Here is a 27,163-nt window from a genome sequence, read left to right on the forward strand (position 1 = left end):
AAAAAAACTGGAATTTATTTATAAAAATTATGTATTTATTCTTACATGTTTAAACTCCAGTCACCTTCAAAGTACTCTTCATTTGATGCAATACAGCTATCAAGATGTTTTTTCCACTGCTCAGAACAATTTTTGAACTTTTCAAATTTGATGCATTTTAGTGCTTCTGCCATTTTTTGTTTCACCTCTTCCACATCAGCAAAATGTTTGCCTTTGAGGACTTTTTTCATCTGGGGAAATGGAAAAAAAACGTGGGTGGGGAGAGATTGGGTAAAGAGGAAGGGTGGGTCAAGAGAGTCATGCCATTTTTGGTTAAAAACTACTGAACACTCAGCACAGTGTGGGCAGGTGTGCTCGTCAATCATCCATGAAATGGGCAAATGTGTTGAAAGAGTCTTCAAAAAACTTCACTGAAGCCAAATGCAGCCTCTCACAGCAACACCAGCTGGTCCATTAATACAGATGTATTCCTAAAACACTCACCTAGGGGGGGAAGCCTGTACTTCAGGAGTCCCACCCTCCAGAAGATAATTACTTTTGGGGGGGGCCTCCTCATATAAGGAATGAGAAAATTTAAGTAATGATGGAAGACACCTGGAACCAAGCTTTAGCACCAGATAGGAGCATGGACAGCAAAGGCTGTGAGAAGAAATCAGGCCTCATAGAAGCAAAAATGTCTTTCTGAGAAGCAGTATTGGAATTGGCTTAGCTAACATGAGATGGGGTAAAACATTTCCCATAAATTACAGTTCATACAACATATCTCTGAAACTTGTACATATTTCATTTGACTGAATACTTTTGAGGCAATAAATCTTGAGAGCATTTTTCAGGCGAAATAATATGTCTTAAATTAAAAAGAAGTGAGGACAAGATTTGGGAACATGGGAATACAGATTAAGGACTTGGGATTTGATGAAATAGTTCATAATGCTGTTATTGAAGAAGCTTGATCAGGGTTGGAACATTGGTGTGTGGTTGGTACACAGTATGAAGGAGGAAGAAGTAAGGGAGACCATTTAGGGAACTGCTACAGTAGGCCAGGGATTGAGAATCTGGACCTGGTCCATGATGGAAACAGCAGATTGGAGAAAGGACAAATCTGAGAGCCATTACAGAGATATAAACAGCAGGACTTCAAGACTATATGGAAAAAGACAGAGGAGGAGGCCCTTACGTATTTGAGGGTAACATAGGCACAAGAGGAACACTGTTAGAAGTTCTTGTTCACATGAAGGCTTTTCGCCTGTACAGCCTCCCATTCCCTCCTATCGAACCTCCTTTCCAAGGAAGTCTTGTAGCCCCTATTCAGTACAAAAATTCAGACTCATTCAATGGAAGTCTTAAAGCATTTTTCCCTCATCTGATTTTGCAAAATTAGGTAAGTGAATAAATGCTGTGAGTTTTCTAACCCAGAAAACAGAAGCATGGAATTCATTTTACTGCCAGTTTTGGTGGAGGGTAGTGAGAACTGCCAGGGCTTAAAAAAAGTGTGACATGTCCAGAGTTTATTCACATAGAAATTATTATTTTTTGCTTCATAATTAATCCCTGCACTCTTTTTGTGAACTCCGTCTCCTGAGAAAATCTTAGAGCACCAATAATTTACTAACCTAATTTGTAAAAGGATGTTACTGAATCAATGTTTTAAGACTTTTATGGAAATATTTGAAATTAATTAGCCTTGTCAGCTTTTATTTGCATAGGCTCTCTTCCAACTGTATCTTCCCCCCTAAGTATAACTTTTAATAAAATTGATTTTAAACAATAAAGCTTAGAGAGTCTGTGTACAAAGAACTTGAAGAATTTAAATACGTGGGTTTATTATTAACATAGTAGCAAATATATCAAGGAAACACGCCCCATGAAAAGTGTTTCAAAGAAACAGAAATCTGCTCTGCAAAAGCTCTGTACCCAATACGCAAGCCTGAAAAAACTTGTTTGCTCAGTGATGCCCACAGATAAGCCTGCCCAAACCTCAGTGTGATTAAAGAAGCCAGTTTGAGACTCAGCCTAGCCCAGGCCAGCTACTGGTCCCCAGCTACACTACACGAACTTCAACACAATGGTGTTCGCATTTTGGAAGGTCTTTCTGATCCTAAACTGCCTTGCAGGTAAGGAAAGAATTGCCAAACCACCAAAGAAAATTGGGAGTGGAGTTTCATTTTAAACTGAAATTGTAAATTTTTACAGAGAATGTTCCCCACCTGTACTGGAATAGAATTATGATTAGTATTCTGAGTAAAATAATGTTCAGAAATTTTGCTTAGAAAATATGTGCTATGCTGACTTGGGAGATGGGCAGCCTGTAAATAAAATTGTTTTCTGTAGCTTCTGAATTTAAACATATTTTTAAAGACAAATCACAGTAGCCTTTTTTTTTTTTGAGGTTGGAATCTGAACAAATGAACTCATTCAGAAGCTCAAGCTTATGTTGAGGATATTTTCTGTTTTGTTTTTACTTGAGTATTATTTCCTTTAACCTCCTTGTGATGGACCTAATTTGCTACAGCAGGCAGAGCCTGGCTGAGAGGCCCCCTGCAATGCTTTCCTATCTAACAGTTCTTAGGGACTTGTACTTTTTCAGGCCTAAGGCTGTATGTTGGGAAATATGTGAGTGGTTTATCATTGTGCATGATATGGGTATTTTCAGGGATTTGTGGAGAACAAAATCACTTTTAGAGTTAAAACGCTGATGTTGGTTAGACTCATAAATGATCAGTAGTTCAGAAAAATTCCTTGGCTAGTTTTTTCAAATACCAGATATATTTTAAATTTATTCTTATATATTAGGTCAACAGGAGATAAAATAATATACTTTCTTCCCCAAATTATATATTTTTAAAAATACTTTATTTATTTATTTATTTTTAGAGAGGGGAAAGGGAGAGAGGGAGAGAAACATCAAACTGTGGTTGCCTCTCACACGCCCCCTACTGGGGACTTGTAGTTTTTGGGGACCCAGGCATATGCCCTGACTGGGAATCTAACCTGTTACCCTTTGGTTCACAGGCTGACACTCAATCCTCTGCGCCACACCATCCAGGGCCTAAAATGATATCTTTAATCCATCAGTAATATTAGGCAGTCATTAGCATGAGGTTTACTAAGTATATTTAATGACATAATAAAGTGCTCAAGATAAAATATTAAGTGAAAAAGTATGATACATACACATGCCTAGAATAAATTACTAGAAGGTTATACACCAAAACACTCATAGTGATTTCCTCTGGGTGATAAAATCATACATGACATTTATTTTATTCCCCACCTTTTTCATATTTTCCAGGGTTTCTACAAAAAATATTATACTATTTTTATAACCATAATTAAAATGTTACTTTCCAAAACCATATGATTTTTAGTAAAAGTTTTCTAAATGTTCATTACAAGATGCTTAACCAAACATATTCTATGGATTCACCAAAAGGCAACATAGACAAAGCCAAAGGAGGGGTGGAATTGAGGGTGGGGGGGTGAGGGGCAGTGGTAGGGGGAAATGGACACAGCTGTACTTAAACAACGATTGAAAAAAAAAAAAGGCAAAATTGAGTGTATCCAGTGATCTAACCAAGATTTACAGCTGGAAAAAAGCCGTCTTTTTCAATTTCCATCCAGCTGAGAACAAGTATTACTATTTTCCCTTTTGCCCAGGAATATTCATTTTAAACCTTAACTTTACACAGTGAATGTCTCTGTTTCCTTTAAAGAGCTTCCAATTAACTAATTGGGTAGCCCTTTGGCCTCCTACACCAGCCCTCTAAAATCACACCTGTAGTCATACCTATTTCCCTATGTGAGGCCTTCATCTGGCCTATACTAGACACCAGTTTTGGAACAGTTGAAAGAGTGTTTTTTACTGTAACTAACATATATATATGTGTGTGGGTGTGTGTGTGTGTATATAATTATATATATATAAATTTTCCTGATAATAAATGTAATGTGTGGTAATTGTAGAAAGGTTGGAAAATATAGAAATATTCAGATAAGAAAATAAAAATCACAAGCGATCTTACCACAGATTTGGGCAAATTTCTTTTTCCTTTGCAAGTGTATATGTGAGATTACAAAATTGGGTTTATACCTTGTATGCAATTTTTATTGTTTAAAAAAATCACTTACATGATGTCAGAGTCTTACTTGATTGTAACTTTTAGAACAAGGCCCAATCAGAGTGACTAATAAATATTTCAGAGCCTTTGTTCTTAAATTACTGCATAATTGGTTTTGTTGGCATATAGTATATACTGTGCATGTACATATACACAATCTAGCTGGCCCAAATCAAAATATGATAGTGTCAGCCTAGATGTGGTAATGTGGCATAATATTATATACTGCTGTTTTCCATGTTTACATAGGTGTAGAAGTCAGAGAAACATTTCAGTCTATACCTGACATTAGTAGTGTCCATCAGTTGATCCAGAGATGGCTGTGAGGTTTCCATCAATGTGTAATTTGATGGGCTAGCTGAACCTGTCTCCTGGTCACAATTTTTGTGTCAAGCATGATGCCAGCCATGTAATGGGCACAAAGGAAATATTTATTGAAAGAATGAATTACTTTTGAAATCCTGTTATTTGCAACATGTATGGACCTCGAAAACAATATGCTAAGTGAAATAAGACAGATAAAGACATCCTCTATGACTGAAATTATATGGGGAGTCTTAAAAACCTGTATTCATAAAAATAGAGGGTAAAATAATGGTTACCAGTATGGGTGGGTGGGGAAAATGTGGGTATGTTGGTCAAAGGGAACAAACTTCCAGTTATAAGATGAATAAGTTCTGGGGATATAAAGTACAGCATGGTGATCATAGTTAACAATACAGTATTATATACCTAAAAGTTGCTAAGAGACTAGATCTTGTGTTTGCACCACAAAAAAGAAATGGTAATTATGTGATATAATGGAGTGTTAGTTAATGTTATGATGGTAATCATTTTGCAACATATACTTTTAATCAAATCAACACTTTATACACGTTAAACTTACACAATGTTCTATGCAATCATATGTCAATAAAGCTAAAAAATAAAAGAATGAAGTACTTTCCCAAACTCCAAAGATCCAGAAATGATTCTCACATATGTATTTAAAATCAATTTTCTCTACAACTATGCAAGACAGATTTTATTCTCATCAAAACCTTTCAGATGACTCCATAGGAAATCAAAGGCTAAATTCTATTTTTGGAAAATGGTTTCAAAGATGTCGTCTTTAAAAAGTTTATGCATATCATGTTGCATGCTTGTAATACATATTAGTCACCTTTTGGAAATGTATGTTGATTATTTTCTATTTTTTGGAGGAATATGCTATGCATTTTAAAGCAGTAATATATTTGGACTTTGGTTTTGTAGTCAAATCCAAAATGTCAGTGATCATTTGATTATATTATCTTCTAACTGAAAATGATGCAATTTCACATGAATTTGCTAAAAATTAAATCACTTCAAATGCGTGGGGCTAAATATGACTATTTGGTGAACTTTTTGCTATGCTATATTAGAAGAATAATACCCCCCAATAAGCAAAGTGCCTGCCACATTGTAGGTGTTAAAAAAATGAATGAAAATCACTACCAAAACATGAGGAATTTAAAATCTTTTTAGAATATTGATTAATTTAAGTATATACACCTTGGATTATTTTCCTTTAGTAATAGGCACTGAATTTTTAATAGTCTACTTTTTATTTTATTTTTTCCAATACCATTTATACCCCTTATACCCTCTTCCACCTCCACCCATTGCCTTCCTCCACCCCACAATCATGACACTTTTGTCAGTCACACATATTTCAATTACGAATGTGGGCTTTTGTGTTCTTCATATCAGGCAGCTCATGAGTGAAATTGCAATCCTAAATTTTGTTTCAACCCAGAGTTCTGGGTTGAACTCTTTATTTTTGGTACTTGGTACTTTTGGTACTTTATTTTTGGTTGAAAACCTTTACTTTGGTACTTATTCACAGTTTTGTTAATGTAGAGATTTTTCTGCCTTTTTTCAGTTTTTAAGAGTTTCTCAGTTTAGAGAAAGTTGATCCAAAGGAAGGGGAGGGTTTTTTTCCCCTTGACAGAATAATCTCCATTTTAGGACTAAATTTGCACTGTGCACTATGTGGCTATTTAATTTAATAAATTCAAATTAAATAAAATTAGAAACCAAGTTACTCAGTCACACTAGCCACATTTCAGGTGCTCCATAACTACATGTGGATAATGGATACTGAATTGGACCGTACAGAGATAAAATATTTCCACCATCATAGAAAGTTCTCTTGCACAGTGCTGGGCTAGAGGATGATCTCAAAGGTTTAAGTAATGTGTACCAATGGAATGATGTAACATTTTTTAAAAGTTCATCTGGAAATATACAGTTTTTAGCTCTGAATTATATTGTCACTATAAGAGGGGTGGACAATATCTGAAAACCATCTTTTCTTCAGAATCTAAGAACTGATTATCATCCTGAGTATGAAAATCTTGGCAATAAAATGGTTTGGATGTATCGTCTTGCCAGTTCTTACCTATTATAGGACAAAATGTATATTCTTTTATTTTATTTTTTTAGATTTATTTAATTATTGTTCAAGTACAGTTTTGTCTTATACTCCCATCCCAGCCCACCCACCCAATGTTCGCCACCTCGCTCCCATTTCCCCTCCCCCACATTAGTTTTTGTCCAAGTGCCCTCTATACTTGTTCCTGTGAATCCTTCCCCTTTTCCCCTGAAATTCTTTCCCTTCTGGTCGCTGTCAGCCTGTTCTGTATTTCAGTGTCCTTAGCTATATTTTCCTTGCTTGTTTGTTTTGCTGTTTAGGTTCCTGTTAAAGGTGAGATCATATGGTATTTATCTTTCACTGCCTGGCTTATTTCACTCAGCATAATGCTTTCCAGTTTTACCCATGCTGTTGCAAAAGGGTAGGAGCTCCTTCTTTCTTTCTGCTGCATAGAATTCCATTCTGTAAATGTACCATAGTTTTTGAATCCATTCATTTACTGATGGGCATCTAGGTTGCTTCCAACTCTTGGCGATTGTAAATTGTGCTACTATGAACATTGGTGCGCATATGTTCTTTTGGATTGGTGTTTCAGGGTTCTTAGGATATACTCCTAACAGTGGAATTGCTGGGTCAAAAGGCATGTTCATTTTTAGTTTTCTGAGAAAATTACACACTGTTTTTCCCAGTGGTTGTACCAGTCTGCAATTCCACCAACAGTGAACTAAGGTCCCCTTTTCCCCACAACCTCTCCAACATTTGTTGCTTGTTGATTTGTTTATGATGGCCATCCTGACTGGTGTAAAGTGGTATCTCATTGTGGTTTTAATTTCCATCTCTCTGATAGATAGCAATATTGAGCATCTTTTCATGTGTCTCTGGATCCTCTGTGTGCCCTCCTTAGAGAACTGTCTGTTCAAGTCCTCTGCCCACTTTTTAATTGGGTTGCTTGTCTTCTTAGAGTGGAGTCGTGTAATTTCTTTGTATATTTTGGAGATTAGATCTTCGTCTGAGGTATCATTGGCAAATACGTTTTCCCAAACAGTTGCTTCTCTTTTTATCTTAATACTGTTTTCTTTAGCCATGCAGAAGCTTTTAATTTTGATGAGATCCCGTTTGTTTATTCTTTCCTTTATGTCCCTTGCTCTAGGGGACATATCAGTAAAAATGTTGCTGCGTGAAATATCTGAGATTTTCCTGCCTACGTTCTCCTCTAGGACTTTAATGGTGTCACAGCTTATATTTAAGTCTTTTATCCACCTTGAATTTATTTTGGTGTATGGTGTAAGTTGGTGCTCAAGTTTCATTTTTTTACACGTAGCTGTCCAGTTCTCCCAACACCATTTGTTAAAGAGGCTATTTTTACTACATTTTATGTTACTGCCCCCTTTTTCGAATATTAATTGACTATAGAGAGTTGGGTTTGTTTCTGGGCTCTCTGTTCTGTTCCATTGGTCTATGTGCCTGTTTTTATGCCAGTACCAGGCTCTTTTGATTACAGTGGCCCTGTAATACAGTTTGATATCAGTTATTGTGATCCCTCCTACTTTGTTTGTCTTTCTCAAAATTGCAGCTGCTATTCGGGGTCATTTATGGTTCCATATAAATTTTTTAAGTGTATGTTATATGTCTGTGAAATATGCCATTGGTACTTTAATAGGTATTGCATTGAATCTGCAAATTGTTTTGGGTAGTATGGACATTTTGATTAAGTTAATTCTTCCAATCCATGAACATGGTATATGTTTTCATTTGTTTATGTCTTCCTTGATTTCTTTCTTCAGTGTTGTGTAGTTTTCTGTATACAGGTCTTTTATCTCCTTAGTTAGGTTTATTCCCAGATATTTTATTTTATTTTTGCTATATTGAATGGGATTTTTTTATTGATTTCAGCATCTGCGGTTTCATTGTTACTATACCAAAATGCCTTTGATTTCTGGATATTGACTTTGTATCCTGCTGTTTTGCCAAATTCATTTATTAGGTTGAGCAGTTTTTGGGTAGAGTCCATAGGATTTTCCATGTACACTATCATGAAATCTGAAAACAGTGACAGTTTTGTTTCCTCCTTTCCTATTTGGATGCCTTTTATTTCCTTTTCTTGCCTAATCACTGTGGCTAAAACTTCCAATACTATATTGAATAGAACTAGTGAAAGTGGACAACCTTGTCTTGTTCCTGATCTTAGTGGAAAGGATTTTAGTTTTTGCCCATTGAGTATGATGTTGGCTGTAGGTCTCTCATATATGGCCTTTATTATACTGAGGAATGCTTCCTCTATTCCCACTTTGCTGAGTGTTTTTATCATGAATGGGTATTGTACCTTATCAAAAGCTTTTTCCACATCTATTGATATGATCGTGTGATTTTTGTTTTTGCTTTTCTTTATATGATGTATTACATTTAATGACTTGTGAATATTGTATCATCCTTACATCCCTGGGATACATCCCCCTTGGTCATGGTGTGTGATCTTTTTCATGTATTGTTGGACTGATTCACCAATATTTTGCTGAGGATTTTAGTGTCTATGTTCATCAGCAATATTGGCCTGAAGTTTTCTTTCTTTGTTGTATCTTTATCTGGTTTTGGAATTAGAATGATGCTGGCTTCATAAAAGAGTTTGGGAGACTTCCATCATTTTGGATATTTTGGAATAGTCTGTGAAGAATAGGGGTTAGCTCTTAAATGCTTTGTAGAATTCTGTGAAACCATCTGGTCCAGGGCTTTTGTGTGATGGGAATTTTTTATTACTGCTGCAATTTCATCTGCTGTTATTGGTCTGTTCAGGCTTTCTGCTGCTTCTTCATTGAGTTTTGGAAGATTATATTTTTCTAGAAATTTGTCCATTTCACCTAGGTTTTCAAAACCTTGGCATACAATTCTTCAGGGTAATTTCTTACAATTCCTTCTATTTCTGTGGTATCAGTTGTAATTTCTCCTCTTTCATTTCTGATTGTGTTCATTTGGGTCTTCTCTCTTCTTGATTAGTCTACTTCATGGCTTGTCGATTTTCTTTATCTTTTCAAAAAACCAGCTCCTGGATTCATTGATCCTTACAATTGTGCTTTTAGTCTCTATGTCATTTAATTCTGCTCTGATGTTGCTTATGTCCTTCCTTCTACTTGCTCTGGGCTGTCTTTGTTGTTGTTCCTCAAGTTCTTGCAGGCATGGGGTTAGGTTGTTTGTCTGAAATGTTTCTATCTTTTTAAGATAGGCCTGTATTGCTATAAACTTCCCTCTCAGGACTGCCTTCGCTGTGTCTTATAAGTTTGGGGTTTGTCTGAGTTAATTCCCATTTGTTTCTAGAAACTTTTTGATTTGTTCCCTAATTTCATTCTTGACCCATTCATTCTTTAATAGCATGCCATTCAGTCTCCATGATTTTGGGTGTTTTGGGTTTTTTTTCTTTCGGGTTTGTTTCCAATTTCAGTCCCTTGTGGTCAGAGAAGATTCCTGGTATGATTTCAATTTTGTTAAATTTGTTGAGGCTTGTTTTGTGTCCTATCATGTGGTCTATCTTTGAAGATGTTCCATGTGCATTTAAAAAGGATGCGTATTTAGCTTCTTTGGGATGAAGGGCTCTATATATACCAATTAAGTCTATTTCATCTAGGGTGTTGTTTAATGCCACAATATCTTTTTTGATATTTTGTTTAGAGGATCTGTCCATTTTTGACAGTGGGGTGTTAAAATCACCTACTATAATTGTGTTGCTGTCAATATCTTTCTTGAAGTCCTCTAAGATTTTCTTTATATATTTGGGTGCTCCTATGTTGGGTGTATATATATTTAGAATGTTAATGTCTTCTTGGTGGATTCTTCCCTTGAATATAATGAGGTGACCTTCTGGGTCTCTCTTTATGGTCCTTTTTCTGAAGTCTATTTTGTCCGATATGAGAATTGCTACCCCAGCTTTTTTTTCTTGTCTGTTTGCTTGGAAAATTTGTTTCCAGCCTTTCACTTTCAGTCTGTGATGGTCTTTTGACCTGAGGTGGGTCTCTTGTAGTCAGCATATGTGTGGGTCATGCTTTCTTATCCATTGAGCTATTTTGTGTCTTTTGAATGGAGCATTTAATCCATTTAAATTAAATGTTATTATTGATAGGTACTTATTCATTGCCATTTTTGTACCTATGTTCCTCTCTGTCTTTCTCTTTTCCTTACTTTCCTTAAAGCAGTCCTTCTTGCATTTCTTGTAGAGCTGGTTTGGTGGAGGTGTATTCTTTTAGACTTCTTTTGTCCTAGAAGCTCTTTATTTGGCCTTCTGTCTTGATTGAGAGCCTTGCTGAGTAAAGTAGCCTTGGTTGAAGGCCTCTGGTTCTCATTACTTGGAATATTTCTCGCCATTCTCTTCTTGCTTGGAGTGTTTTTAGTGAGAAGTCAGTAGCTAACCTTATTGGGGCCCCATTGTATGTTACTTCCTTTTTCTCCCTTGCTGCCTTTAAGATTCTCTGTTTGTCTTGGAATGTTGCCATTTTAATGATGTTGTGTCTTGAAGTGGGTCTCTTTGGGTTCCTCTTGATTGGGACTCTCTGTGATTCATGGATTTGTGTGATTTTTTTCCTTCATCAAATCAGGGATGTTTTCCATCATTACTTTTTCAAATTGGTTTTCTATTTCTTGTTCTTCTTCTTCTGGAATCTCTATTATTTGGATATTATTACATTTCATATTGTCTTGCATTTCTCTTAATTCCTCTTCATTCTTTCTGAGCCTCTTTTCCTTTTCTTGCTCTTTCTGCTACTTTTTTTCTACTTTGTCCTCCAACTCGCTGATCTGATTTTCTGCTTAATTGATCCTGCTTTTAATTCCTTCTACTGTGTGCTTCAGTTCAGAGATTGTATTTTTCATTTCCTCTTGGCCTTTGCTGATAGTTTCTATTTCCTTTTTCATGTTGATATAGTTTGGGGTGAGTTCATTGTAGCTCCCCTGTAGTTTCTGGTAGCTCATTGTGAGCTCTTTGAACTTCCTGATAACTAGTGCTTTGAATTCAATATCTGATAGCTGACTTGCTTCCTCCTTCTTAGATGACTCTTTCATCTAACATTCTTTCCGAGGCTTCCTCCTTTTCTTTCATTTGGGGAGTCTTTTATTGTCTTCCCATTGTTTGTGAGACTCTTCTTCTTAGCCTCAGCATCGTAAACTGATCTGTTCTGACTCCCTGGGTTTATGGTGTGAACTTCTGTGGTAGAATACCTGCGAAATTCAGTGGTGAAGTCTCCTTCAGGTACCTTGATTTTCTCCGCTTCCACCTACTCATGTGTGTGTGTGTGTGTGTGTGTGTGTGTGTGTGTGTGATCAGTTGGAGGGGGAGGCAAAATTGTTTATGACAGCAGAAGAGTATTTTATGATATTTACAGCCACAGCCGGTAGAGAAGTAATACAAAGATATTATTAAAATATAAAAGGAGTGAGAATAATAAAAAATACAAATGTGCAGCAACTTGTGGCTTCTATGCTATAGCAAAGTGAAATTTGTCCCTCTGTCTCTATTGTTGGGGTGCCCCCTCTTTGGGTCTCACTCTGGTCTTTTCACAGTTCCCAGTTGTTTTTGTCTCTTGTGGGTAAAAGAAAACAAAGCAACAAACAAAAAAAGGCAGGAGAAGGGAAGAAAAAGTGATAAGTTTGGGAATAAGGGAAGAAGGACTAAAACAGGAAAAACAAAAGGAGAAGAACAAAGTACTGAAAGATAAAACAATAACAAAATTTAAAAAATAAGATTACTAAAAAAAATTTACTAAAGGAAAAAAAATCCCTTGTTGTTTTTAAAGTGTCCAAACTGGTTTTTCTGGTTGCAGCAGCCTGTGGGTTGATTGGTGCAGTCTTTCTGAGAATGCTCTCCAAAGAGCTAGCCTCTCCCCAGTGCTCCATGAAGGGGATCTAGGTTCTTTTCAGAACATCTACCCCAGGGGTCCTCTCTGTGGGCTGAGGTGCAGCTGCATGCGCACCTGCCAGCCAGGCTGCCGGATTGGGGTGCGGGCACCCGTACACCCGTCAGGCTTTCTGGGTCCCCTGGTATCTGGCACAGTCCTTTCTACTTCCGTGGTGGGATTCAACTGCTTCTGCCCTTCCTTTGGATCGCTGCCAGGCTGGGTAGGAAGCAAGCCAAGCTGCCCTCACAGAGAACACCTCAGTCCACTTTCCAATAAAAACTTCTCCAGAAAGCCTGCCTCTCGGCCCAGCCCAATCCCCAGCCAGACCGGTGATGACAATACACCTCTCAATTCTCCCCAGCTGGTGCGCTGGCGACCAGAGTCCACAGTTGAACAGGACCCTTTGTCTTTGTTACCCTCTCTATAAACTTAGGCAGACAGGTCTCTGCCCAGCGTTGCCCAGCCTTGCTTAGACGGGGAGGGAGGGAGCTGATGATCCAGCTCTCTCCCAAGAACCCTGCAGCAGGCCCAAGGCTCCCAAAGAGTCTGCCGTAGACTCACCGGGTGCGGGGCTCCCGAAGAGTCCTCCGTGGCAGACACCCCCAGCGCTGGTCCCAGACCAATGCCTCTAGACCCTGACCATGGCGGCTGCACCAAGGCTGTTAGGCACTGGCCGAGGGCACTGGCCAGGGGCACCGGCCCCTGCCACTGCTGCCACTCCTGTCTTTACTCAGGTCCCCAAGACCCCACTGACCTTCAGCTGTCTGGTCTGTCCGTCACAATGTCTGGTCTCTCAGTTTCATAAATGCTGGGGAACTGTTGGTTGATTGTGCTGTTTCTCAGTAGATCTGCCAGGGTTTTCTCCCATAGGTAAGGGAACTGGAATCGCTCCATCCTACTCCGTCGCCATCTTCCAGGACAGCTGTTCTTTGTTTTTGTCAGTGGGCTTTGTCTTTGGGCTGCAAAAAGGTATTTTCCAGCTCTTTGGGAGGCTGGTCCTTGATAGGGAAGAGTCAGCTCGTAAGCACGACTGCATTCACAGAGGGTTGTGTTGGCAGAGGACCCTTGGTGTGTGGGGGCCCAAAGTGTATATTTTTAAAAACATATTATCTTATAGTAGATTTGGAGGTTACTATCTTTATTCCAAGGTGATGTTATTGAGCTTTTACAGATCTAAAATTATTTATATGTTTTCTATTTTAAAAAGTTGAAAATCTTTAAATCAGATTTATAGTTCCCAAATCAAGGTGTATACACTTAAATAAAGGGATTTTCATGTGCCTCCATTTTGGTCTGCACTATAAATGGCTTCCTACCACATTAACATGGCAGGCAGAAATTGTGTCTGTCTTGTTCATTTTTGTTTTCCCAGTGTCAGCACTGTTTGTGACACAGATAGGTGTTCAACAGATATTTCTTGATAGGCACCATGACCTTTTTCATGGCATGTCTTTTGTGGGAATCATGTTTACTCTGCCTTCAAGGAGTTTTGTTGAGAACAGCCCTTAAAATTTTTATTGCTATTATTGTTGTTGGCCATATGTGATCATAGGTTCCCAGAATTAGCCAATTCCATAAAGATATTGGAACCAAAACAGGAGGACAGAAATGATGGCCAAATAGTATCTTCGATATCTCTATTTTTAGAGGGAAGTTACTAGGAACTTTAATGGCCATTAAATCCCCTTTATATTCTTTGTTTTTCCTTTTAGTTTGGACACTGTAGCCAGAAATGAATATGGCAAACTTCCAGGAGAAATAAGATAGGCTTTTGAGGGTGGAAGAGTACCACTAAGCTTTGTCCAATGAAGTTTTGACCATCAAAAGTAGCTGCTTTCTGCAGTCCAATTTCATTTTGGGCAAAGGCATTATGGAAACCAGAAAAACATGGAAAGAAAACATTTGGAAGAGAGAAACTGCATGGAGTTAGAAGGTGCTGCATTGGTCATGACTGGGTGGCTCAGTTGGTTGGACTGTGGTCTCATGAACTAAAAGGTTGTGGGTCCAATTCCTGATCACAGTACATACCTAGGTTGCAGGTACAATCCCTGGTTGGGGCACATACAGGCAGCAACTGATCAATATTTTTCTCTCACATCAATGTCTCTTTTATCCTCTTCCTTCCATTCTCTCTAAAATCAATACGCATCCTTGGGTAAAGATTTTCAGAAAAAGGTGTTGCTTTGGTGTGTGCTCTAAAGCATTTCTCTCAATTCATCAAGACATTGGTTGCCATATAAACAGTCTGGCAGAGAAGCATCTGGACCAGGTGGCCTTGCTGTGAAAGAGAACGTGACTATTGATTCCAAGGAAGAAGCAGTAATCGGTACAATGATTGGCTTTTTCTTTAAAATTTTCCAAAATGTTTGTTCCTCCCTAACTTCCTTTCTCCTGATTGCTGCCATTAAGAAAAACAAAATTAAAAACTCTTTGGGTATGCAAACTTGGGATGGAAGCCAGGAATTTGTCTTTCTGTACTATTTCCTCTGATCTTCCTACAATTTCTGTATCCTCATCCCACTTCCACACCTTATCTATAACCTTGCAGAGAGCTAGGGTTTTTACTCCAGCACCCCTGTAGCACAGAGAGCATCTTTTAAATTTGACCTTTTCTTCTAATACCTAGCTGACGGTCTTGTATTCCATCCTGGAGAACTTCAGTATTCTTTAACTTTGCAATGGATATAAACAATTATTTAGAAGAGCTAATGCCTCTACAGTATTAACTAAATTATCTTCTATAACAGCTGTTTGGAAAATGTTTATGTAGTACTGAGAATTTCAAATACAGTGGGTTGAATTTTGAGGTAGGGAGCTTTTTGGTGTTTGTTCAAATCACATGGGTAGCTCACCCTTTTGTGAAGCCAACAATTCTTAAAAATTTGTGATCTCAGGTCCTTTTTACACTTTTAAAATGCAAGGGTGATTTCTGGCTTAGACAAAATGGCATGGACCTGTTTCTCCTTGTTTCCTCTTCTAAGAACAAGTACAAACCATTCCTGGAAATAAAGTAAGAAACAACCAAGAGAGAACTCTGAAAGATGATTTTTTTAAAAAGCTTTGGACCCTGAGAACAACAGAGAGGTAAGGTATCTTACATATCTTCACCCAACAGAAATGAACTCAGGCATGGCACTTCCTGATGCTAACCTAGCAATAAAGAGCAGCACACAGGTAGACGCACTCTTCCCCAAGATGGAATGGAAGTCCCTCTGACATCAGATGAGCCCAATACCACTGGAAAAGGGGATATATCAGAAGTCCCACCAATAATAGTAGGCAATGGAAGCATGCTGTTTCCTCACTGGACCTGAGACTCCCCACTTTCACACAGAGATACTGAGGTTGAAGGGTGAACAGACAAGAGGGATGAAACCATGGCAGTGCTGGATTCCGGAATGCTCTTTGTCTTTGTGGGTCTGAGACTCTCTCCCCACAACAGAGATACTAGGAGTCTCATTGTAACAATCCCCCACTGAGAGATGCTGAGCATCCTGACCTAGAAAAATACTTCCACCCTCTCAGACAACAGGATCAGGTAAAACCAAAATCCTAATATCATAAGATAAACCAAAAAGACCACAACAACACCAGGAAAACGCTGAGAATTAAACTAGTGTTAGAACCACAGCACAGAAAAGTGAGCTCAGGTTTTTGTGCAAAATATAAAGAAAATACAAAATAGAAGAGACTGTCTGCTGGTCCAGGTTCCAGCCAAGATGGAGACATAGGTAGAAACCCTTCACTTACTTGAACAACCAAAAGGAAGATAACAACCAGTCTAAAATCAATTTAAAAAAAAAACCGATGTACCAGAAAATCAAACCACATGGAACTCTGACAACCAAGGAATTAATGAAGCAGTCAAGACCAACCTGACTGGTACACGGAGACAAAAAAAAACATATGGCCCAAATGAAAGAACAGAGCAAAACTCCAGAAAGAGAGCTAAGTGATGAGGAGATAGCCAACCTATTTGATGGAGAATTTAAAGCCCTGGTAACCAAAATGCTCACAGAACTGATTGAGCTGGGTTGTAAAACAAAAGAGCAAATGAAAGATACCCAAAGTGAAATGAAGGGAAATATTCAGGGAACCAACAGTGACAGGAAGGAAACCAGGACTCAAAGCGATGATTTGGAACAAAAGGAAGAAATAATCATCCAACTGGGACAGAATAAAAAAACATGAATTAAAAGAAATAAAGAGAGGTTTAGGAACCTCTGGGACAACTATAAACTTTCCAATATCTGAATTATAGGGGTGCCAGAAGGAGAAGAACAGCAAGAAATTGAAAACTCATTTGAACAAATAATGAAGGATAGCTTTGCCAATCTGACAAAGGACATAGACTTTGCCAATCTGACAAAGGGAAGTCCAGGAAGCCCAGAGAATCCCAATGAAGTTGGAGCAAAAGAGGAACACACCAAGTCACATCATCATTAAATTACCCAAGATTAAAGATAAAGAGAAAAATCTTAAAAGCAGCAAGAGGAAAGGAGAGAGTTGCCTACAAAGGAGTTCCCATCAGACTATCAGCAAATTTCTCAAAAGAAACCTTACAGGCAAGAAGGGGTTGTAAAGAAGTATTTGAAGTCATGGAAGGCAAAGACCTACATCCAAGATTACTCTATCTGGCAAAGCTGGAATGGAAGGACAGATAAAGTGCTTTCCAGATAAGGTCAAGATAAAGGAGTTCATCCTCATCAAGCCATTATTATATGAACTGTTGAAGGGATTTATCTAAGGAATAGAAGATGATATAAAACTATGAACAGTAAAATGACAACAAACTCACAACTATCAACCTAATAACTATCAACCTATCAACCAAATAAACCTAAAAAGAAAAGAAAAGCAATGAAAACAAGAACTAAGCAAACAACTAGAAAGGAACAGAATCAGAAAAAATGGACAACAGAATCAGAGACATGGAGGGTTTTCAGTGGGGAGGTGAAGGCAAGGAATAGTGGGGGAAGGTATGGGAAATAAAAAGCATAACTGTTAGACATAAAATAGATGGGGAGAGGTAAAAAATGGTATAGGAAACAGAAGTCAAAGAATTTATATGTACAACTCATGGGCATGAACTAAAGCAGAGGAATGCTGGAGGAGGGTTGCAGGTGCAGGTCAGAGGGGGCATAAGGGGGGAAAGTTTGAGAAAACTATAATAGCATAATCAATAAGTATATTTTAAATAGGGGCTGCAAAAATAAAATATTAAAATAGCAACTTCTTAGCATAGTAGCCAAAATATCTGTGAGATTTAATGAATGTATAATGGCATGTATCCACCATTACATTACTATACAGATTGTTTTCACTGTCCTAAAAATCCTCTATGCTCCATCACTGTCATCCTATCCCCTATTACCTTGCAACCACTGTTTTAATAGTTTTGCCTTTTCCAGAAAGTCTTGGAGTTGGAATCACATGTATGTAGACTTTCTGGATTGGCTTCTTTCACTTAAGAATATGCATTTAATATTCCCCCAAGTCTTTATAGCTTATTTCTTTTTAGCACTGAATAATATTCCATTGTCTGTATGTACCACAGTTAATTAATCCATCAAACTACAGAAGAATATCTTGGTTGCCCAAATTTGGACAATTATAAATAAAGCTGCTATAAATATCTGCATACAAAATTTTCTATGAACATAACTTTTCCACTTCTTTGGGTAAATACCAAGGAGTGCTATTGCTGGATAGTATGGTAAGAGTATGTTTACTGTCCAGATGTGCTAAGACACCACAAACCTGTCTTCCAAAGTGGCTCTACCATTGTGCCTTCCCACCAGCAATGAATGAGAGTTCCTGTTTTTCCACATTCACACTAGTATTCAGTGTTGTCAGTGTTTTCGATTTTTGACACTGGGTGTGTATTGGTATCTCATTGTTTTAATTTGCATTTTCCTGATGATATATGATGTAAATTATCTTTTCGTATGCTTAGTTGCTGTCTATATATCATCTCTGGTGAGATGTCTGTTAGGGTCTTTGGTCCATTTTTCAGTCTGGTTGCTTGTTTTCCTTTTATTAAGTTTTAATAATTCTTTGTGTATTTTGGAAAACAGTTCTTTATCAGTTATGCCTTTCATAATCAGTTTCTCCTAGTCTGTGGCTTGTCTTTTTATTCTCTTCATGGTATCTTTCTCAGAATGAGAGTTTCTAATTTTAATGAAGTTCAGCTTATCTTTGTTTTTTTTCTTTCATGGATTGTTCCTTTGGTTTTGTATTTAAAGTCATCATCAAAACCAAGGTCATCTAGATTTCCCTTATGTTATCTTCTAACAGTTTTATGGTTCTCCTTTTTAAAATTAGATCTGTGACCCATTTTGAGATAATTTATGTGAAAGGTATAAGGTCTAAGTCTAGATTTGGCTTTTGGACATGGACATCAAATTGTTCCAACATCATTTGTTGAAAAAGATTATCATTCCTCCATTGCTATTGTTGTTGCTCCTTTGTAAAAAATGTTACCTGTATGTATTTGGATCTATTTCTTGGCTGTCTATTTTTTCCATTGTTCTATTTGTCTATTTTTTTTATAATACTACACACTCCTTATTACCATATGACAGCTTTATAGGAAGTCTTGTAGACAAGTAGTGTCAGTACTCCAACTTTGTTATTTTCCTTTAATATTGTGTTAGCTCTCCATGTAAACTTTAGAATAAATTTGTCAATATCCACAAAAATAACTTGCTATGATTTTTATTGAGGCTGCATTAAGTCTACAGATCAAGTTTTTAAGAATTGACATCTTGACAAAATTGAGTCCTCTTATCTGTAAACATGGAATATCCATTTATTAGGTTTATTTTTCTACTTTCTTATATTGGAGGTTTTCGTTTTCCTCATACAGATCTTGTACACATTTTGTTAGACTTATACTTAAGTATTTAATTTTTTAGAGTGCTGATATAAATGGTATTGTGTTTTTAATTTCAAAATCCACTTTTTCACTGTTGGTATATAGTAAAGCAATAAAGTTTTACATATTAACCTTGTATCCTGAAACCTTGCCATAATCACTTATTAGTTCCATGAGTTTTTTGTTGATTCTTTTGGATTTTCTACATAAACAACTATGTTATCTATCATCTCTTTCACAACTGTATATCTTTTATTTCCTTTTCATGTCTTACTGCATTGGCTAAGACTTTCACTATGAGGTTGAAAAGGAGTGATGGAAGGGACATCCTTGCATTCTCCCTTATCTAAGCAGGAAACCTTCTCGTTTTTCATCACTAAGTACAGTGTTAGCTATAGGTGTTTTATAGATGTCTTTTATCAAGTTGGGGAAATTTCCCTCTATTTCTATTTTTAGCTTATTAAGAGTTTTTTTTAATCACAAATGGGTGTTAGATTTCATTAAATGCTTTCTCTTCATCTGTTGATATTATTTGTGATTTTTTTCTTTAGCCTTTTCTTGTGATGTGTTACATTAATTGATTTTTAAATTATATTTTTTGGTTATGGTATTATAGTTGTTCCACATTTCTCCCCTTTTCCCTCCACCAAACACACCCCACTCCTTCAGTCCAATCTCTACATCATTATTCATGTCAATGGGTAATGCATATAAGTTCTTTGGCTACTTCACTTCCTCTACTGTACTTTACATCCCCATGATTACTCTGTAACTACCTACTTTTTAAGCACCTATTCTGTACTTCTTTTTTAAAGATTTTATTTATTTATTTTTAGAGACAGGGAAAGGGAGAGAGAGAAACATCAATGTGTGGTTGCCTCTCACGTGCCCCCTGCTGGGGACCTGGCCTGCAACCCAGGCATGTGCTCTGACTGGGAGTGGAACCTGTGGCCCTTTGATTCACAGGCTGACACTCAATCCACTGAGCCACACCAGCTAGGGCTGTTTGTTCTTCTTAATCCCCTAAACTCCTCACCCATTCTCCACACACCATCCCATCTTTTTTCAGACTCAATTGTTCATAGATATGTATTTATTGCCATTTTATTGTTCCTAGTTTTGAACTTTTTTTCTTAAATAAATCTCTTTAACATTTCATATAATAATGGTTTGGTGATGATGAACTTCTTTAATTTTTTCTTATCTGGAAAGCTCTTTTATCCACCTTTTGATTCTAAGTGATAGCTGTGCTGGGTTGAGCAATCTCGGCTACAGGTTCTTGCTTTTCACATCTTTCAATATTTCTTGCAAGTCTTTCCTGGCCTGCAAAATTTCTTTTGTGAAATCAGCTGATAGTCTTATGGGAACTGCCCTGTAGGTAACTCACATCTTTTCTATTGCTGCTTTTAAGATTCTTTCTTTTAATCTTAAAAGTAGCAAAAGGAAGGTAGAGAGTTACTGACAAAGAGTTCCCATAAGACTATTAGCATATTTCTCAAAAGAAACCTTAAAGGCAAGAAAGGGCTGGAAAGAAGTATTTGAAGTCATGAAAGGCAAGGACCTGCATCCAAGATTACTCTACCCAGCAGTTATCTTTTTGAATGAAAGGGCAGATAAAGTGCTTCCCAGATAAGGTCAAGATAAAGGAGTTCACCATCACCAAACCCTTATTATATGAAATGTTAAAAGGACTTATCTAAGAAAAAGATCGAATACTATGAACCGTAAAGAGACAACAAAGTCACCACTATCTACAGCTCAACCTAAAACCAAAAACAAATACAAAAATAAACCAAGCAAACAACTAGAACAGGAACAGAATCACAGAAATGAAGATTACATGGACAGTTATCAGTGGGAAGGGGAGAGGGAGAATGGGGGAAAGGTACAGGGTATAAGAAGCATAATTGGTAGGCACAAAATAGACAGGAGGAGGTTAAGAATAGTATAGGAAATGGAGAAGCCTAAGAACGTATATGTACAACCCATGGACATGAGCTGCATGTCAGGAGTGGGAATGCTGGAGGGTAAGGAGGGTTGTGCAGGGAGGAGACGGGTAAAGGGGAGGAAAAAACTGGAACAACTGTAATAGCATAATCATTAAAATATACTTTAAAAACATTCTTTAGCTTTAACTTTGGCATTTTAATTATGACATGTCTTGGAATGGACCTCTTTTGATCCTGTACTTCCTGGATTTGCATGTCTATTTCCTTCACTGTGGTACAGAAGTTTTCTTTCATTCTTTTTTCAAATAGATTTCCAATTTCTTGCTCTTTCTCTTCTCCTTCTGGTGCCCCTATGATGCAGATGTTGGAATGCTTGAAGTTGTCCCAGAGGCCGGTAACATTATCCTCATTTTTTTGGATTCTTTTTTTCTTGTTGTTCTGATTGGTTGTTTTTTGCTTCCTTATGTTCCAAGTCATTGACTTGATGCTTGGCTTCATTCACTCTACTGTTGTTTCCCTGTAAATTGTTCTTTATTTCTATTAGTGCATCCTTAATTTCTGACTGGATTTTTTTTTATGCTATTGAGGTCCTCAGTAAGTCCCTTGAGCATCCGTGTAACTGTGTTTTGAACTCGGCATCTGATAAATTTCTATCTCCATTTTGTTTAGTTCTTTTTCTGGAATTTTGATCTGTTCTTTCATGTTTGGGCCATGTTTTTTCTCTGCTCCTTTCTGGCAATCCCCCTGTGTTTGTTTCTGTGTATTAGGCAGAGCTGCTACGACTTCCTGTTTTGGTAGCAGGGCCTAATATAGTAGGTATCCTGTAAGGTCCAGTGGCACAGTTTCCTCTTCCTTCCAAGCTGAGTACTCAAGGTGCCCCCTTTAGGTGGGCTGAGTACATCTTTCTCTTGTAGTTGAGCTTTGATTACTGTTGGCAGGTCAATGGAAGTTATTTACCCAAGGCAGTCAGCTGCAAGTACTGGCTGTGACCACTGACCACCAACCTCTGCTCTCTATGGAGGATAAGCTGTGTAGGGCAGAGTGGTGGTGCTCCAACATGATCCATAGCTGTCCACTGGGTGCACAGGCTCTGAAGTTTTGCAGGTGGTGCAGACCAAGGTCAGCCCCCACCTGTGTTTTTCCCAGGGCCACCCTGCCTGAGCTATGAAGCAATCTGAGATGGCTGCTGCTTGTGCTGGACTTGGAGATTCCCAGGTAAAGCCAAGATGTTAATCTAGGCTGGTTTCTACTAGTGCCAGGCCTGGGGCCACTTAGCAAGTGGTACCTAGGGACTGGGGGCTCACTGAGGCAGGCTGTTCCTTGTTTAAGAGAATTTAGGAAGTTGTGAAGCATGAGCCGAATCCAACCATTCATATGGAAAAACAGCTTGGGCCAGCCCTTAAGTTGGGTTGGAAAGAGTTCTGGGGGTCTCCAGGGCAGGGCAAACAGTACTATCCAGGCAGATAGTCTCAGATATAGCACCAGCCTGCCAGAAATGTGGTCTGTCAGAGGAGGGTTCAGAAAAGGGCAATGGCCTTTGCTTGACTTAATTCCAGACACTTCAGTTTCTCCCTGTATGCCACTGGTGCCTTTTCAAGCTGCTAACCCAATGCTGAAGCTCAGAGGGAGTGAGTCTGAGTAAGTCCTGTGTGGACTTACCTTTAAGAGGAATTACTTAGGACTCCAGAGGTTTCTTCCACCAACTCAGTCCCCACTGGGTTTTGAAGCCAGAAGTTATAGAGACTTATCTTTCTGGCACTGGAACCCTGGGCTGGGAGTTCTTGTACAGGGTTGGGACTCCTTGCTCCCAAGATATCCTTCCCAAATTTTGTCCACTACACGTGGATGTGGGACCAGCCCATACTGTGTCTCTGCCTTTCTTACCAGTCTGGTTGATATGGTTTCTTTAATTCCATATTTGTCAGACTTCCACTCTGCTTGATTTCTTACAGTTCTGACTAATGGTTGTTCTATAATTTAGTTGTAATTTGGATGTGGTTGTGTGAAGAGGTGAGCTATGTCTGCCTACACTACCATCTTGACTAAAAGTATATTAATTGATTTTTAAGTGTTGAACCAGGCTTGCATACCTGGGATAAATTCCACTTGGTCATGGTATAGAATTATTTTCATATATTGTTGAATTTGGTTTGCTAACTTTTTACTGAGTATTTTTGGAAGGCAGCTATGCTCACCACTATACCACCAATGCCACACTGAGTATTTTTGTATTTATGTTCATGAGATGTATTTGAGTTTTTTTCTTGTATTGTCTTGGTCTGATTTTAGTACTAGGGTGATGAGAGCATCCTATAATGAGTGAGGAAATATTCACTCTGTTCTATCTTCTGAAAGAGATTATAGAGAATTGGTATGATTTCCTTAAATATTTGGTAGAATTAACCAGTGAAACCATCTGGACCTGGTGCTTTCTGTTTTAGAAGGTTATTGATTATTCATTCATTTTAAAAATAAATATAGAATAGATATAGGCCTGTTTGAATTGTTTACTTCTTCTTGTGTGAATTTTGGAATACCGTGTCTTTCAGGACACTGGACCATTTCACCTAAATTGTTGAATTTGTGGGCACTGAGTTTTTCTTGTATTTCTTTATTATCTTTTTAATGCCAATAGAGTCTGTAGCAATGACCTTTTCTTCATTTCTAGTTTCAGTAATTTATGTACTCTATTTTTTCTTAGCTTGGCTAGAATCTTATCAATATTATAGATTTTTTCAAATAAGCCATTTTCATTTTATTGGTTTTCTCTAATGATTTCTTGTTTTTCAATTTCATTGGTTTCTGCTCTAGTTTTCATTATTTATTTTCTTTTGCTTACTTTGGATTTAATCTGCTATTTTTTTTGTTTGTCTGTTTCCTAAGGTGCAATTTTCCATGATTGATTTTAGATCTTTTTTTCTTTTCTACTATATTCAATGGTGTAAATTTCCCACTAAGGACTGCTTTTACTACATACCATAAATTTTGATCAGTTTTATTTTTAAAAATTATTTTATTGTTGTTCAAGTACAGTTGTCTCCATTTACCTCCCACCACTCCCCCCAACCCCAGCCATCCCAACCTCCCTTCCCTGATTCCATTCCCCTTGGTTTTGTCTGTGTGTCCTTTATAGCTGTTCCTGAAAACTCTTTCCCTCTCCCCCCCAATTATTCCCTCCCCCCTCCCCTCTGGTTACTGTCAGGTTGTTCTTAATTTCAATGTCTCTGGTTATATTTTGCTTGCTTGTTTGTTTTGTTGATTAGGTTCCACTTAAAGGCGAGATCATATGGTATTTGTCTTTTTTATTTAAGATACGTTTATTCAAGGTATGTTTAACTTTCTTTTGAGATTTCTTTTTGACCAATTTGTTCAGAAGTATACTATTTAATCACCATATATTTGGGGACTTTCTGTTAATTTCTTTGTTATTGATTTCTACTTTAATTTCATTGTGGTTGAGAGCAAACATATGACTTTTGTTCTTTTAAACTTGTTAAGGTTTCTTTTATTGCCTACAACTTGGTCTAACTTGGTGAGTATTCATAACATTTTAAAGTGTATCTCTTTATGTAGAACACTTCTCCAAGTAACAGCATTACTTCTCCAAGTAATGCACTTACTCCCCCAAGCACCCATGGAACATTTACCAAATAGACCACGTACTTGGACATAAAACAGACATAATTTTTTTTAAAAAATTGAAATTATACAGGGTCTGTTCTCTGAGCACAATACAATTAAACTAGAAATCAAGAACCAAAAGATAGAGCCCTGGCTGGTGTAGCTCAGTGGATTGAGCGCGGGCCTGCAAACAAGACAATCGCGGCTCGATTCCCAGTCAGGGCACATACCGGGGTTGCAGACCGCTTCCCTGCAGGCCACTTCCCAGCAGGGGACGCATGAAAGGCAACCATACATTGATACTTCTCTCCCTCTCTCCTTCCCTTCCCCTCTAAAGATAAATAAATAAAAAATAAAAATAAAAAAAGAATCATTTATTTTAAAAAAAGAACTAAAAGATAGTAAGTCTTTAAATACTTGTGAACTATTCAACACACTTCTAAATAATGTATGGATCAATAATGAAGTCTCAAAGAAAAATTTAAAAGTAAACATAAACTGAATAAAAATAAAAATATAACATATAGAAATATGTAACATGCAACTAAAGCACTCATGAGAGAGAAATTTATAATACCTAGTGCTTACATTTGAAATGAACAAATATCTCAAGTCACTAATTGAAGTTTCTACATCAAGGATCTAAAATAAGAAGGACAAAATAATCTGAAAACAACAAGAAAAAGGAACATATTAAGAGCTGAAGTCACTATGGCTGGTTCAGTGGCAAAAAAGTATCATTTCTTCTATGGCTGTGGCTTTCAGCATTTGGTGGGGGATTTTGTAATCAAGGTTGATGTGGTGAACAAGGCACTGATGGTTTGAAAAGAAAATGGCTTTTATCCTTCAGAATCTGTTTTTGTTCCAGTACCAGAAGTAATGAAAAAGATGGTGGGGTTATTCTTTTTGTGTTGATCACACCCAAGCAGAAGAAAAACAATTTTCTCCTGATCTTGGATGCCAAGAAATTTGAAGAACTAGGCTGAGCAGAAGTGCCTATGCAAATGCCTTATTGTTTTCATGGCACCTTTGTAATCATCTGACAGAAGAACCACAAGGTCTGGGAAATGGGTTTAAAGTGATATGTACTCTGTACAAAAGAGAGACCAAAAAGATCACCTCACCTGCAAAAGCATAGGCCTCTAGTTTTTAAATTTCTATTAAAAACAGAATTCAAGAAGTAAGAAAGAGCTGACGTCAGTTGAATTAAAATAAGAAAATTATAGAGAAAATTAAATGAAATAAAAATATGGTTTTCTGAAAAAGAATCAATAAATAAAATTGACAAACCCCCAGCAAAACTGGTAAAAAAATAAAAGCAGATAAGACATGTAACATCAATATCAGTAATGAAATATGAGATATCACTGTACATTCTGCAGTCATTAAAATTTTTAAGACAGCCCTGGCTAGTGTGGCTCAGTGGATTGAATGCTGGTCTGTGAACCAAAGGGTTGCCAGTTCAATTCCCAGTCAGGGTACGTGCTTGGGTTGCAGGCCAGGTCCCCAGTAGGGGGTACACAAGAGGCAACCACACACTGATGTTTCTCCCTTTTTCCCTCCCTTCCCCTCTCTCTAAAAATAAATTTAAAAAATATGTTAAAAAATTTTAGGACAGTCATCCCATGTATGCTTTACACAACCATACCTGCCATGGTAACATATTGTAAAACTATAGTATAATATCACAACCAGGAAACTAACATTAATAAAATCTAGTGATCTTATTCATACTTGTCCATTTTTGCTTGTCTTTGTGTGTATATATATATGCACTTAATTCTAGATAATTTTAATTGAAAATTATTGGGGAACCCAAGGAATTTTTGCTATGTGGGTTATTTGTATCTATATTTACTGTATTAGCAAGTAAAAAAAAAGTTAAACACAAAAATACATGAGCACACATCCATGAGTTACTAAAGCAGTGATATCATTATTGTGTAGTTTCTAGAACACTTCACTGTAGACTGATGAGAGGATGAAAGTGAAAAAGAAAAATAACATCTTAGCATTATGAATATAATTTTTTATCTTTTAGTTAACAAAATGATCTTATAGAGCAACAAACTCATCCTGGTTTTCCTGGGGCTTTTCTGGTTTAAGCACCAAGACCCAGTTTTAAAATGGAAAGTCCTATGTCTAAGGGAACCCCTAGTTCTGGGAAAACAGGATTGATTGTTCCCCATACTCAAGGACCTTTGTGAACCCCCAGACAACATTTTCAGAACCTCTGTCCAAGGCTATTCTTCACTTGATCTTAGTCAAAAGGACAAGAAGTGATTGAGGCTATTCTTGCACAAAAGAAATTCCCAGTTCAGTGCTAT

At 37.4% G+C, this 27,163-nt stretch overlaps 1 protein-coding gene across 2 annotated transcripts in view; it reads left to right on the forward strand.

The window, feature by feature from the left end:
• Positions 1 to 2,022: 2,022 nt before the first annotated feature.
• VSIG1 (V-set and immunoglobulin domain containing 1) overlaps positions 2,023 to 27,163 on the forward strand; it is a 47,498-nt gene continuing 22,357 nt past the window's right edge. For both annotated transcript variants that reach the window (XM_037167118.2, XM_037167117.2), the window contains exon 1: positions 2,023 to 2,114. In XM_037167118.2, coding sequence (XP_037023013.2) covers positions 2,066 to 2,114 — 49 coding nt within the window. In that variant the 5' untranslated portion in view covers positions 2,023 to 2,065. The remainder of the gene's footprint in view (positions 2,115 to 27,163) is intronic.

The sequence above is a fragment of the Artibeus jamaicensis genome, unplaced genomic scaffold, assembly GCF_021234435.1.
Source record: "Artibeus jamaicensis isolate MK-2021 breed Jamaican fruit bat unplaced genomic scaffold, CSHL_Jam_final scaffold_461, whole genome shotgun sequence".
Taxonomy (NCBI): domain Eukaryota; kingdom Metazoa; phylum Chordata; class Mammalia; order Chiroptera; family Phyllostomidae; genus Artibeus; species Artibeus jamaicensis.